This window comes from Tilletiaria anomala (assembly GCF_000711695.1).
Source record: "Tilletiaria anomala UBC 951 chromosome Unknown K437scaffold_17, whole genome shotgun sequence".
Taxonomy (NCBI): Eukaryota; Fungi; Basidiomycota; class Exobasidiomycetes; order Georgefischeriales; family Tilletiariaceae; genus Tilletiaria; species Tilletiaria anomala.
This window is the reverse complement of record NW_013547005.1, coordinates 119,859-133,729: the sequence shown is the minus strand read 5'-3', so window position 1 is coordinate 133,729 and position 13,871 is coordinate 119,859. Positions and strand designations below refer to the sequence as shown.

Below are 13,871 nucleotides of genomic sequence, written 5' to 3'. Positions count from 1 at the left end.
GTCGAAAAGCGTTGCTTATGTAACTTTGGTAACACCTGGTGCTACCCTTTGCGTTTCGCCTCTCGTGTGGTCCCGCCATTCTAGCATTACATATGGTGACATGGTTTGAAGGGGTGTCTTTTCATACCACCACAGATGGGCCTTTTTCGTGCGCAGTGCGTCCATCCATTTACCCCGAAGGGGCCCCACTGCAGCTTGAAAGAAGCGTGCCCGTGGACGGCTGCTGGTGCTTTGCTTGCGAGCCCTCCATAGAGGCGCCGCCGCCGCAAATTGCAGTCAAGATGACGGCACAGCACAATGTCAATAAACTCGCCTTCCTATCGATGGAAGCCCCGCCCGGGTATGTTGCTGGTCTGGGTCGTGGAGCGTCCGGGTTCACCACTCGGTCCGACATTGGTCCGGCGCGTGAAGGACCCTCCGCCGAGACAATTGCGGCTGCGAAGGCCAAACGTGGTGACATACCAGACGAAGGGGATGGTGGAGTGGACGATGAGCAGTTCCAGGATCCGGAAAGCGAGACGGGCCTTTTCGCTGGGAGCGTCTATGAGAAGGATGATGAGGAAGCGGACGCGATTTGGGATCGAGTCGACAAGCAGATGGAAGAGCGACGGCGCAAACAACGAGAAGCACGGGAGAAAGAAGAGCTGGCGCGATATAGAGAAGAACGACCAAAGATCCAAGCACAATTTGCCGATCTCAAACGTGGACTCAGCAACGTCACCGAGGAAGAATGGGCCGATTTACCGGAGGCCAGCAACCTCACAGGAAAACGACGGAAAGCCATGGCCAAACGAGAATCCCGAAATACGTCTGATTATGTCGTACCCGACTCTGTCCTGCTGAGCAACAGAGACCGTGGTGCAATGGACACGAGTATCTCTGCGTCTGATGGAGAAGCATCTTCTTTGGCAGGCGTCGACTCAGGAGCAGTGACGTCGCTGACCGAGATTGGTGAAGCGAGAAACAAGATCTTTTCTCACAAGCTAGACGAGGCATCCTCTAGCAACAAATCAGCAGCCGACGGAGCAGCTAGCAGCATCGATCCCAAAGGCTACCTTACAGAACTCTCTTCGGTCGTCACACGGACTTCTGCCGAGATCGGTGATATCAAAAAGGCTCGCAGCCTGATGGACAGTGTCATCAAGACCAATCCGAAGCACGCGCCAGGGTGGATTGCCGCTGCTCGTCTGGAAGAGTACGCGGGTAAAATGGCAATCGCGAGAAAGGTGATCGCGCAAGGCTGCGAGCAATGCCCTAAGAGTGAGGAGGTCTGGATTGAGGCCGCCCGGCTTAACACGCGAGACAACGCAAAAGTCATCCTGGCCAGAGCCGTGCAGCACCTGAGTCAGAGCGTCAAAATCTGGCAAGCGGCAGTCCATCTGGAAAACGATGCGGAGAGCAAGAAACGTGTGCTGCGCAAGTCCCTTGAGTACATTCCGAATTCTGTCAAACTCTGGAAGGAGCTGGTCAACCTCGAAGAAAATCCAGAAGATGCGCGTGTTCTGCTCTCGGGGGCTGTTGAAGCCGTTCCTACAAGCGTTGAGCTGTGGCTTGCACTCGCTCGACTCTGTGTGCCGAAAGAAGCGGAAGCGGTGCTGAATCGAGCACGAAAGACGATCCCAACTTCGCATGAGATCTGGATCGCTGCGCTACGGCTGATGGAGGAGCAAGGGCGGCCAGAAAAGGATCTGGAATCGATCATGGCGCGCGCAGTCGCCATCCTGCAGCGCAATGGCGCCGTGCTAAATCGAGAGCAGTGGTTCAGGGAGGCGGAGAAGGTCGAGCGGGAAGGTGGTCCGCTAACCAGTGCCGCAATCATCAAGGCCACCATCGCACTGGATGTTGATGAGGAAGACAGGCAGACAGTCTGGGTGGAAGATGCACAGGCGGCAGTCGAGAAGGGCAACATCGAAGTCGCGCGGACCATTTTCTCCCATACGCTCGCCATCTATCCATACGAGCCCAGCATATGGCGGCAAGCGGCGGAAATCGAAAAGAAGCACGGCACACGCGAGACGATGGAAGACATGCTGGAGAAGTCCGTCACCAACTGTCCGAACGACGAAGCGCTGTGGCTCATGTACGCCAAGGAACGCAGACTTGCCGATGACCTCGACGGCGCACGTGCGGTTCTCGCACGCGCTTTCGACAAGAACATGGGCTCTGAGGAGATCTCTCTCGCCGCTGCCAAGCTCGAAGCCGAGAATGGAGACAAGGAGGCTGCGGGGCTCTTGCTGCAGCGCGCGCGCCAGGAAGTCGGCTCAGCGCGCGTGTGGATGAAGAGCGCGGCCTTCGAGCGGGCAGAGGGACGCAAGGAGTCGGCACTGGCACTTGTCGAAGAAGCATTGACCAAGTATCCGAAGCATGAGAAGCTGCATATGATGCATGGCCAGCTCCTGCTCGTGGTGCGACCAGCCAAGGAGGGGGAGAACATCCGCGCGGCGCGATCGGCGTACGCGCGAGCCGTCAAGGATTGTCCCCAGTCCGTTGCGCTGTGGATCCTGTCCTCGCGGCTGGAGGAGCAGGCGAGCCTGGCGATCCGTGCGCGTGCACTGCTCGAAAAGGCGAGGCTGGCCAACCCGAAGAACGAGCGGCTGTGGGCGGAGAGTGTGGCGGTCGAGGAGCGCGCAGGGTCACAAGCACAAGCGAAGACGATGCTCGCGCGCGGCCTGCAAGAGTGTCCGCGCTCGGGCTTGCTGGCGACGCAGGCGATCTGGTACGAGCCGAAGCCGAAGCGACGCACCGCGTCGGCGGACGCGCTGCGCCGCTCCGAGAACCACCCGCAGGTGGTATCGTCCGTCGCGCGGCTGTTCTGGAACGAGCGGCTGCTCGAGAAGGCGCGCGCGTGGTTCGAGAAGGTGGCGCAGGCGGACCCGGACTGGGGCGACGGATGGGCGTGGTGGTACAAGTTCGAGCAGCAGCATGGGACGGACGAGATGCGAGCCGTGGTGCTCAGGCGCTGCGTCAATGCGGAGCCAAGGCACGGAGACGAATGGCAGATTGCACTCAAAGATCCAGATGTGCATCGCAGCACCGCACAGGTGCTTGCCATCGTTGCGAGCAGACTGCAGCTCGTGAGCTAGCCAGTAGCCACTTTCTTCCTGCATCAAAAACAGCGTGGAGATTATGTTGTGCTGTATGGCAATACAAGAGATGCGTACACATTGCAAGTAGCATCCGTAGGCATCCTCCGTCCGTGTGGCGGAATGCGGAGTCCGTTTTTCATGTGGTCGTGAATTTGTGTCGTCATAAAAGCCATCATCATTCTCATCTTCTAATGTCGTCTTGGTTGGCCTTGGCATCAGGCCCACACTTGCCCGTCTGTCGTCGCTCAATGCTTCAAGACGATCGCGGTTCGCGTGGGCAAGTAGACCTGCAAGAAGTTCGGGCGGCCGTTCCACTCCATCGGTGAGGAGAAGAACTTCGTCGAGTGGTCGACGCGCGCGTGCCCACCAAAGCGTGCCTCGTCGCTGTCGAGCGCGATTGAGTACTCGCCGGGCCAGGCCGTGCCGATACGGTAATCGGTGTACGAGTTGGTGGCGTGGAAGTTGAAGATGAAGAGCAGATTGCCGCGCTCAAAGACGATGACGCGGTCGCTTTCGTGTTTAAGGCTTCAAATCGGCAGGACACGACCCGACATGCATCAGTCCGGCGCTCCGATCTTAAAAAAGGAATTTGGTGCTCGAGCGACTCACGAAATGTACGCCTGTGGAGCGCTGAGCCACTTGTACTGCGCTTCGAGCTGGTTCATCGCGCCATCCCAATCGTACAAGTACTTGTACCTCAGCAGCTTATCATCCACAAGGTTAAACTGCCGCCTGGCGTGCAAGAAGCTATTGCTGTTTCCTTCGCGCGGGAAATCAAGCCACTCGGGGTGGCCAAACTCGTTGCCGATAAAGTTGAGGTACCCTTCGCCGCCAAGGGCGTGAGTGAGGAAGCGTATCATCTTGTGCAGCGCCAGACCGCGATCGATGATTGGCGTACGGTCCGTCATGTCGGACATGTTCGTGTACATCTCCTTGTCCATCAGCCAGAACGCAATTGTCTGCGCGGAGCAAATGCAGTGGCATGCGTCAGACAGTATGCCAACATTTTTGAGGTAAAAGCAGAATACACTACCCACCTTATCGCCAACGAGCGCTTGGTCGTGCGACTCGGCGTACGCAATGCTATTTTCGAGGTGTCTGCGATTTGTGAGCGTGAAGCAGATATTGCCAAAGTCCCAATCCTCATCGCGTTTCTCCTTGAGTAGTTTGATCCACATGTCAGGAACAGCCATGCTCAGGCGATAGTCGAAGCCGACGCCACCCTCGGCGACGGGGCGGCAGAGCGCCGGCATGCCGCTCACGTCCTCGGCGATTGTGATGGCGGTCTGCGGATAAAGCCTGTGAATGAGGTCGTTGGCGAGCTGCAGGTAGTTGACAGCCTCGTTGTCCACCTGGTCGCCAAAGTACTCGTGGTACCCGCCCGAGAAGCCTGTGCCAATTCCATGGTGGCTGTAACGCAGTCGGCCAGTCAGTCAACCAGATGCTCGCGAGTGCTGGGAGGACCACATTGAGGGAAAGCGTACCCCCCCCTTCCTTTCTTTCTCCTCCTGCGCTGCGCAACTTACACATAAAGCATACTCGTGACGCCGTCGAACCTGAACCCGTCGAACCCAAACTCGTCGAGCCAATACCTGCAGTTGCTCAACAAAAAGCGCAGGACCTCATGATGACCGTAATTGAATAGCCTCGAGTCCCATAGGTCATGCCGTCCCTTGCCGCCCTCGTGGAAGTAGAGGTGATCGGTACCGTCGAACATGTTGAGGCCGTCAAGCACATTCTTGCACGCGTGCGAGTGGACAATATCGAGCAACACAGTGATGCCCATGCCGTGTGCCGTGTCGATGAGCTCCTTGAGCTCGTCGGGTGTGCCATACCGACTGCTGGGCGCAAAGAAGCTTGTGACCTGGTAGCCAAAGGAAGCATAATACGCGTGCTCCTGGATGGCCATCAGCTGAATGGCATTGTAGCCGAGCTCCTTGATGCGCGGCAGCACGTTGCGTGTGAATTCGGTATATGTCCCGACGCGCTGCTCGGGTGTGGCGATACCAACGTGCGCTTCGTAGATCTTGATTCCCTGAGGCTTGGGCGGTCGTGGATGCTTGGGTGTGTACCGTTGCGACGCGGGTGGATTCCAGAATACAGCGTCGTACAATGGTGATACGGACAGGTCTTGTACGACGCGGCTGGAACGGAGAAAATGTGGTAGGAAGTCAGCATGATCGTAGGACTTCGGCGGATATCAGTGGAGAGTGACCTCACTTGATCCATGCCGGCAGACGGTCGATTCGCTCGCCAGAAGGTGTGGTCATGCTGATCTTGACTTTGCTGTTATGCGGGATGGCACATACGCCACCTTCCTTGGGCGGCACTAAGCACTCCCACATGCCAAATTCATTCCTCTTCATAGGATTCTTCTCGTGGTCCCACCCGTTAAAATCGCCAATCAAGCTTGCCTGCACCGCGCCGGCTGCCCACTCTCGATAGGTGACTGCCTGTGTCTTCGGATCCACCTGCAGGCCGTATTGCTTGTACCCTTGCGCAAACTTCTCGATGCCACCCTCGGTTCTGTTGATCGTGTCGACCCATTTGAGGTACGAGGCGTAGCGGCTGCGCAGGGCGGGTGCGAATGGCTCAAGCCAAGGGTCAAGGCCAACGACGCGGGTGCCGTCCTTGGCGGAGCGGGAGTCGACAGACGGCTGAGCGGAAGCGGATGTCGCGCCATTCTGGGCGCTTCCGTTGGACATGGTGCCTCGCGAGAGATGAGATGAGTTCGTGGCTGTTCAGTACGACCACAGGGTGCGGATGACAATGCAAAGCATTCGTCAGTGCCTGTAGGTGGGTGGCGAGCCGTTCGTTGGCTCACACGACTTACTGGAGCTTGACTCGCGTACGCCTGACCTGGGTCCTGTGGGTTTTCGATTGTCCGGAGGGTGCTTGTCGGTCGATCGGACGGCAAAGAACAACGTTGACGAGGATCGGTGTCTCGCGGGTGATGGATGGGGTACGATGGAAGCGTGGTTAATGCTTGCAGGAAAGAAGAAGGCCACAGCGGTGTCCACTACTCAATAATCAGCTCCAATCAAAAGCCTAATGGGGAAAGCGACCTTCGCTGCTCGCTGTGTCCCCAATAAGAATTGTGGAGTGTGACGATTAGAGTGAGACAGTCGCTGTGGCACAAAGTCATCAGCATGGCTCGTGCGCCAACAGCAATCCCGGGTTCCGAGCTCCGGGTGCATTATCTTCCACCACCACAACTCGCTCTAATCTACAGCATGGCGAGCAGCGATGTTCATTCGGCACGCAAAGTTGTCGATTGAGTGCAGGTAGCGTACCGGCCGATCCTGCTCCTCATTGTGGCAGCCAGAGAGGGTTTGAGACGAATCCCCTCTGCCGAATGTGGGAGCATGATGGGGGCGCGGCAATGCACCTGGGACGTGGTAGCACCAACAAACACCTGACCATGACCGCTTTGTCGATGGTAACCTTCAGAATGTGGTGTTAAATTCATCCTCCCTTTCGTGCATGGGGCATGGATAACCATCTTTGAAGTTGCAGACTGAACTTCTACCCGACAGTTCAGCCATGCTTGAACGGTATAAGCATGTCTGGGTCTCAAGCGAGCTGGCTCATCTTTTATGCTACCAAGAAGGAGGCAGCCAAGAAGGAGGCAGGCAGACGAAGAAGCAGAGGATGTCTACTGAGGATCCGAAACAAGAATGCATGCACAGTGCACAGCGCTCGAATTAGAATGCTGAGTTTTGAATGTTCATATTGATTCTGAGACAACGCCCTCCTGCAGGCGCAGCAGCTTGCCGCACGTACTCGGCCATTCCTCTTCATAGTGGCTAACGACGACGACCGCCATCCCCTGTCGCGCTTTGCGATCCGCCTCCCGCCCCTGCTCGTTCGAGCCTGTGACAAAGACATCACCTTCCCAGCCGTCTTGCGTGCTCCCCGCCGAGTCAATGAAGCGCCGCACACGCTGCACCTGTCGCCGGTCCATGCCCTGGAACGGCTCGTCGAGGATAAGCAGTTGTGGCGCATGAACGAGTGCGCGCAGGAACAGCACGACCGCCTGAGAGCCCGCGGTGAGGTTCATGAACGGCTGCGTTGCGAGCAGTGCGACGTTGTCAGCGTTGCCTGATGTTCCGCCAGCGCTAGAACTAGCGACCGAGGACTTCGCATTGATTCGCAACAGGTCAGCAAAGTGCGCCAGCAGAGCGTGTACGCGGCTCATCTGCTCGCCAGAGTAGCTGCGTCTTGTAAAGATGTTCTCGAACCCGCTCGCGACCGCCTCGCCCACACTGAGGCCTGCAAGCTCGAGAGGTCTTCTCGGGAAAGCGTTGAACAGCTCTGGGCTGAAGTGCCCCACTTTGGCATGTAGATGCACCGTCGAGTTGCTGCGGTCGCGCCGCGCGGCACCGAAAAGACGCAGTTGCTCGGCGGGCAGTGCGTACGACAGCGGGTGATCGCCGAGCAGGAGCGACAATAGCGTCGTCTTGCCCGAGCCGTTGTCGCCGACAAGCACCGTCCGGCTACCAGGCGCTATGCGCATGCTGACATCCGACAAGACCTTCTTGCCCTTGTATGCAATCGTCACACCGGACAACTCAACGACGGCAGCAGCCTGCATGTCTCCTTGGCCGATCCCTCTTTTGGCATTGGCAACAACCACATCATACCCTCCAGGCGCATTCGCGCCAAATGCAGCATGCACACCAGACACGCTGCTGCTGCTGTCTCTCTCGGAACTGCCGCTGAGCCGGCCCATCGAGACGACCTCACCTGCGTCGTCGATGCGCAGAACATGTGTGACGAAGTTCGGCAAGCTGTCCTGCTCCCGCAACACCATTATGACCCGTGGTGCGCGCTTAGCATGCAGCTCGGCCAGCAGCTTCGAGACCTTGGCACGTGTGGGCGGATCCAGACCGGTGTACGGCTCCTCCATGATGATGCATTCGCCTCCGGCCAGCAGGGTCGCTAAAATGCGAGCGCGGCGCGTCTGTCCGTTCGAAAGCGCGATCAGAGGGCAATGCAGCAGCTCGCCATCGAGATTGAGCAGTTTGGCCGAACTCCGCACTACCGCGTCTGCGTGCTGGGCCGCGGCGATGCCCTTCCGTCTCGCTTGCTCAGAGCTCCACTTGAAGCGCCCCAACTCAGCTGCGTCGGCGCCTTCAATACCCTCGACTTTGGTATCGGCTTCGGCACCTGGCGCGAGCGGATCAGGTAGCAGCTTCATGGCTGCAATGTTGCCTGTAAATACGCCGAGCTGCTCCAACAAGCTCTCGTACAGCGTGACTTTGTCCACGGTACGGATCGCGCCATATCGCGCGCTGAAGTCGACGAAGTTGCCCGCGCCGGCTCCTGCTGAAGTACACGAGGCAATGCGCGTGGAGAAAGTGACATGCTGCATCGCCTGCGAGGCGGAGCGATTGCTGGTGCTCAAGAAAGGATGCGAAGTGGTCAGATGCGGATGCTGCGTGGGCGAATGCCGACCGAGGAGGAATCGGATCAGCGCCGCTTTTGTCTCCCCTCCTGCTTCGATTGCCGGCCCGATTATCGCCCAGCATTCGCTTTCGCCAGCATCGTGCACAATCCATGGCTCCTTGAGCGGCGCGGGCAAGTGTGATGTCTTTGGCGAAACATGACCACTTGAGCTTGAGATGCAATGCGATACTCGTGCCGTGCTACCTGATGCGCGAAGTTCAAACAGCGGCGGTCGAGGCGCAGCATCCGTCTGGACATCTCGTCGTGGTTCATACTGCTTGGCTGAAAGCTCGACGCTGGAAGGAAGGCGAAGACGGAGGTACGATGGTGCCCGCCAAGCAGCAAGGTGATTCAAAACTCGGCGCTGAGCGACATACCCAACATGCTCGCACGCACCACAACCGCTACGCAGCTGAAGGGTCATGGCGAGCTGCAGGCTTCCGACCGCCAGTAAACACGCGTGAGTTTGGGATGTGATAACGGGATACTTCGCGCGTACAAATGCGATTGATCAGAAGAGGGACAAGAAAGTTGTCTCTTCAAAGAGCAATATAGTGAGGCGGGTCATGGCCTAGAAACAGTAGCGACAATACTAGATGTACAAATATAGTGGTCTTTCAACAAGTTCCTTAGCAGAACGGCGTCGTTCGTCCAAGGGTTTAAGATAGCTGCCTTCCAAGCATGTGAACAGCAGCAGATTCGGGTTCGAGTCCCGGACGACGCACATCCTTTCTTTTTTGCACCTTTTGTTTCCGCATGTCGCCTTCTCAGGCATCGACCATTTTTTATTTTTCTCGTGCTTTTCATGCGGATTGTTCATGGAGCAGTGCTCCTATTTGCAACAAAATTGCAAGCGCGGAGACTTGAGAGGGTCTGCCGTCTCTTCCTGTCTGCTCGAGGGTGAAAGAATGTCACGTGACGTGTCGAAAGTTAGGGTGTTCGCTTTCTGGGCCACCCTTGATGTTCAATGGAAGAGGCTCCTCCAGTTAGCCGTCATCTTTTTCCTCTTTCCTCTCCTCATCGCCCTTCCAAGCGTTTCGGGCTGATAGATATGCGACAAATTCACCACCATCCGGACAGCGCTAGGGCCCAGTTAGTGGGCGGTCAGCCGATTCAACCTGCCAGCCGCTGGGTGGATGAGCTGCACGTCAATGATGTACTTGAGTACAGTACTGAGTACTGGATAGTGCCCCGCGCGTCATCGCCTTTGGCACAAGTCAGCATCTCCATTGAAGAGTGGATTGGCCCAGGGACTACAGAGAAGCAGAACATCTTCAAGCAAAGCCTGTCTCTTGTCGCCCCTTGGCACGCTTGGCCGCGGCCTCGTTGTCCTCATTATCCCTGTGCAATTGCATTAAGTCGCAGTTCAAAGCCGTTTCATAATTCATCCCTCGCCCATCCGCGACATCTCCCTGCCAGTGTCTACATGGGATGTAGTGATTACACTGCATCTTGGGCGGTGGCACGCCGATCAGCAAGTTACAAAGGAAATTAGGACTTGACATATAGAACCGAAGCGGCTTGCTCATCCTTCATTTCTTCCTCCTTACCTCCGTTGTGGCCCATGCAACCCCCGCGGGCTTCTCCATTTTCGACCCGACAAACCCATCCTTGCCTGTCTTTGCCCCCTTTTTGCTCAGCCAGGACCGTCCATCTTCAACCGAAATCAGAAGCTTTGCAACGAAGCATCGGTTCACTTTGCAGCTAGCCAAGGACCATGGGCCTCTACTGGATCGTCCCCCTCCTCTGCGCCCTCGCGTGGCTCACTAACCTCGTCGGTCTCCTCGGGTTTTGGCGCGCAGACAACTTCAGAGCGTACAAGCGTGGTGAAGCAGATAGTGCGCGTCATCTGCGTTCTTCAAACTCTTCTTCATGCGCCACTTGAGCTGACTCTCTAATATTTTTTTTGCTGCACCGAGTTGTATTTGTGTCGGACATTGGCGCAGCGCACCATGCATTCTTCATTGGACTTTCCTGCACGACCGCAGGCCTCTACATACTGACTGTTCTAATCGAACGGCAGCTGCGCCATTCCCGACGGATCCCAGGGTCAGTTCGGCGGCGCACGACAGTCTTCGACGTCGCCTCGGTCATCTTCGCGATCATCGGCTCTCTCGGCCTCATCTTTCTGTCGATCTTCGACGCATTCGACTACTCTACCGTGCACTGGTCTATGACTGTCATATTCGTGTTTTTTGTGGCGGTTTCGGTGCTCTTCCAACTCCTCCAGGTCTTCGAACTCGCCCATGGTCATCCCAGCGGAAGAGGCGTTCTGCTGGCTACTGCAATCATCAAGGCAATTGTGAGTCTTGAGCAAGCCCTCAAACGGACATGCGGCAGGTTGCGTTCGAAACTGATCAATAGCTCCCGGTATCATATTTTCCACGACACGTTGCCTAGATCCTTGGCTTCTCAATCATCGTCTCCATCATCTTTGCAACCCTGTACGGTACGTGCCGCGGGAAAGCCCTGCCCGGCGACACGCGCTGCAACCGCATCACGTCGGTAGCGGCCATCTGCGAATGGACCGTGGCTTTCCTGCTCTTCTTCTTCTTCCTCACCTACGTCGCCGACTTTGCGCACCCAAAGCAGGAGAGCCAGATCGATGAACCGCAGGCGCGCCAGTCGTCCATGAAAGAGGTTGAGAACGGCAACGCCGCGTCCGCCGTGGGGCATGGGCATGGACCCGGGTACGAGTACGCCACTGCCGCCGACTGCCCCGTCTGCCTCGTGCATCCGCATATGCATTCGCAGGCTACACTCGCGAACGAGAATGACGCACCGCAAGCACAGAGGCAAAAGCCGCGTTGAGCTGGAATTGCGGTCCAGTTTGCGCTAGAAGAGGGCGTAACGGAAACTCGAGACGCACGTCATGATCGTGAATTGGGTTGCACACACCGCAGCTGATTGGCCGTCGAACTTGCCTTGTACCTCTCACTTTTGCTTAAAGCGATCACCATGCAGCGAAGAAAGAGCGAGCTGCTCTGGCTCTCGCCTCGACATTGCCAGCATAAAGAATTGCACTTTGCACCGATAGACACGACCAATGATGCTACGCCATGATGCCATTCTCTCACGTACGCTTATTGCCCCAATATTCCCCATTTCATCGAAAAATCTGATGCATGGAATGTACCCCATGCTTAACGCTGCTTTGCAAACTCTTGCTCGACGCTATGGCGCTTTTACATCATTGTGTCTGCTGCTGCGGCTGCATTTCAAAAGGATAAAGCGGGACCCTTGATGGCTCGCGTTCAAGCTCCGGAGCGGCCGCCGCTGCTGTCGCCAGTGCGTCAATTCCAAGCACTTTGTACTCTTTTCCCATCGACGTCAGATCCACAAGGCGCATGGCAGCTTTGGTGATGTCACTTTTGCGCTCGGGCGAGCTTGCAGCGCGTAGAAGTGCTTCAACTCGCTGTTGCAGCCCGAGGGCGGAAAGGAAATGAGCCTGTACCATGGGCCCATGTGCAGTAGCTGTATGATTCATCCGATTTTAGAGATCAGAAAGGGCTGACAGAGGGACGTTGCTCTTGGGTTCCGTGACTCACCCTCCGTAGACGCCAGCGCGTGTTTCAGGTGTGTGAAATCGACATTTGCCGTGAGGTCTGCCGTCCCTGGGTCTTCCAGCGGATCGACAATCTTGTGCTGCTTGAAGGCCTGTGTGGAATGGAACGGGGGAGATTGTGAGAAATTATCGGCATGACGCTCAAGTGAGCCACTGCCCTCACCCGGAAGCTCGACCCGAAAGCTTTTTCGTCCCCGTAGTCGACAATGAGTCCGACACCACCAACGCTGCTCGTCCTGCGCCGCGCCTCTTCCCTGCGCTTCCTATCGCTTTCCAAGAAATCCTTCATGCGCTCATCACCCGCAGTACCGTCAGGAATCGGAGGCAGCGCGGCCTCCCTGCCAGAGATCAGCTCGCCCACGCGCCGCGCCGCAGACCATGCATCTGGTGACACTTCGACGCGCTGCCCAGGTTGGATTGAGGCAAAGCGTGCATTGCGCGAGGCGAGCAGCATCGACCACGGTGTTGCGCTTGGAGAGAGGACGTACTGGAAGGAAGGCGCCGTGGAAGCGCTAATCTCGCTGCTTTTAATGACAGAGCTGCAAACAGCCACGAATGAGTCGCCTATATAATGTGGCCATTGCTTGCAGACAATACTCACATGCCCTTTTGGCCACCATTTCTGCTATTTTTGAGATCAACCAAAACCTCTTTGAAGCCATTGCTGGCTTTCTCAAAGATGTGGACTGGAAGTGCGTCGAAAAATTCGTGCGCCACTAGCATCGTCCAGAAGCTGCCATCTACAGCGATGAGGACATGTGAGCCACTAATTCTCATAGGAGAGCAACAATTTCTATTAGTCACACTCACCAATTGGAACGGAATGTGCGTCTGCGAACCATTGAACGTGCACTTCGTCTTCTGATGGCTCTTTTGGCTCATCGTCCGACCTGATTACTACGAGCTTTTTACCCGCCCTGCCTTCGACCACCTCTCTCAAAGCCTGCTCTTGCAGCCTTTGCAGTCCCAGAGATGTTTCAACCAGGTGAATTGTCTTGAGCGAATCGATCATCCTCTTGAAGGTTCCAAACGTTCGGACCATGTCGGCAAGTAGAGTTCCTCGACCAGGGCCCAACTCAACCAAGCGGGTTCGCTGGGGCATGGAAACAGACTGCCATCTAGCGACAAAAAATATGGCAAGCAGCTGCGCTCGGAATTGAGTCAGCATTTACCAGGAGCACCAGAGAGTAGGGCCTACGTAAGGGTGCTCACTTCTCCAAAGACCTGGCTGATTTCAGGGCTAGTTATAAAATCCCCTTTGGCTCCGATGACATTTCTCGGGTCCTCAGCCTGCTTGTGAGATGCTGTGTAGTAGCCTTGCTCAGGATCAAGCAGGCAGGAGCGCATGAATGTAGAAACTGTCAGTGGCCCCGATGTCTTAATGGAGTCGGCGATGATCTCAGACAGCTTCTTGGTAGGGGACTTGAAAGACGGGTCAGACGCCTGGCTTGACTCATTTCTGCGTAACGGCCAGATATTTGCGGCTCCTTGATGTCCTTTTCGAGCTGCCCAACTTTCAGAACAGGGCTGACGCCCATGGATGAACGAAAGAGCTCTTCTGCAAGTATGACACCGAGAAGGCGCTGCGCCTTCTCGAAGAATTCCCCACCTTGCTGCGGCCCTTGCGCCTTCTCTTGAGCTATTTGCAACAAGCATTTGGCTCTCTCTATTGAAGGTCTTCTATACATCGACGCACTCAAAAGACGCCGGTGCTCCGCGATCTATAGCACATCATGATCCACTGCATAACCTATGAGCACCGTGGGATCAAA

At 56.4% G+C, this 13,871-nt stretch overlaps 5 protein-coding genes and 1 non-coding gene across 6 annotated transcripts; 3 read left to right on the top strand and 3 right to left on the bottom strand.

Annotated features, from left to right (window-relative positions):
• Positions 1-281: 281 nt before the first annotated feature.
• Positions 282-3,083, top strand: K437DRAFT_221659 (uncharacterized protein; the record flags this gene model as incomplete). The annotated part of the gene is made up of 1 exon (XM_013389222.1): positions 282-3,083. One exon carries the CDS (start codon positions 282-284, stop codon positions 3,081-3,083), a length of 2,802 nt encoding a protein of 933 aa, XP_013244676.1.
• A 248-nt stretch (positions 3,084-3,331) lies between these two features.
• Positions 3,332-5,791, bottom strand: K437DRAFT_221665 (glycoside hydrolase family 13 protein; the record flags this gene model as incomplete). Its single annotated transcript, XM_013389221.1, has 5 exons — positions 3,332-3,611; positions 3,696-4,045; positions 4,124-4,496; positions 4,613-5,230; positions 5,307-5,791. The coding sequence occupies 5 exons, from the start codon at positions 5,789-5,791 to the stop codon at positions 3,332-3,334; spliced, it is 2,106 nt and encodes a 701-aa protein (XP_013244675.1).
• A 1,011-nt stretch (positions 5,792-6,802) lies between these two features.
• K437DRAFT_254927 (P-loop containing nucleoside triphosphate hydrolase protein) lies at positions 6,803-9,029 on the bottom strand. Its single transcript, XM_013389220.1, has one exon. It carries the CDS (start codon positions 8,956-8,958, stop codon positions 6,814-6,816), a length of 2,145 nt encoding a protein of 714 aa, XP_013244674.1. The 5' UTR covers positions 8,959-9,029; the 3' UTR covers positions 6,803-6,813.
• Positions 9,030-9,174: 145 nt separating this feature from the next.
• K437DRAFT_t18 lies at positions 9,175-9,258 on the top strand. Its single transcript has one exon. It is a non-coding gene; the product is annotated as a tRNA-Gly (tRNA).
• Positions 9,259-10,140: 882 nt separating this feature from the next.
• Positions 10,141-11,535, top strand: K437DRAFT_56073 (uncharacterized protein). The gene is made up of 3 exons (XM_013389219.1): positions 10,141-10,372; positions 10,454-10,836; positions 10,935-11,535. The coding sequence occupies exons 1-3, from the start codon at positions 10,252-10,254 to the stop codon at positions 11,343-11,345; spliced, it is 915 nt and encodes a 304-aa protein (XP_013244673.1). The 5' UTR covers positions 10,141-10,251; the 3' UTR covers positions 11,346-11,535.
• Positions 11,536-11,724: 189 nt separating this feature from the next.
• Positions 11,725-13,446, bottom strand: K437DRAFT_221728 (DUF185-domain-containing protein; the record flags this gene model as incomplete). Its single annotated transcript, XM_013389218.1, has 7 exons — positions 11,725-12,008; positions 12,083-12,191; positions 12,263-12,348; positions 12,409-12,638; positions 12,701-12,839; positions 12,910-13,243; positions 13,312-13,446. The coding sequence occupies 7 exons, from the start codon at positions 13,444-13,446 to the stop codon at positions 11,725-11,727; spliced, it is 1,317 nt and encodes a 438-aa protein (XP_013244672.1).
• Between the last annotated feature and the right edge of the window lie 425 nt (positions 13,447-13,871).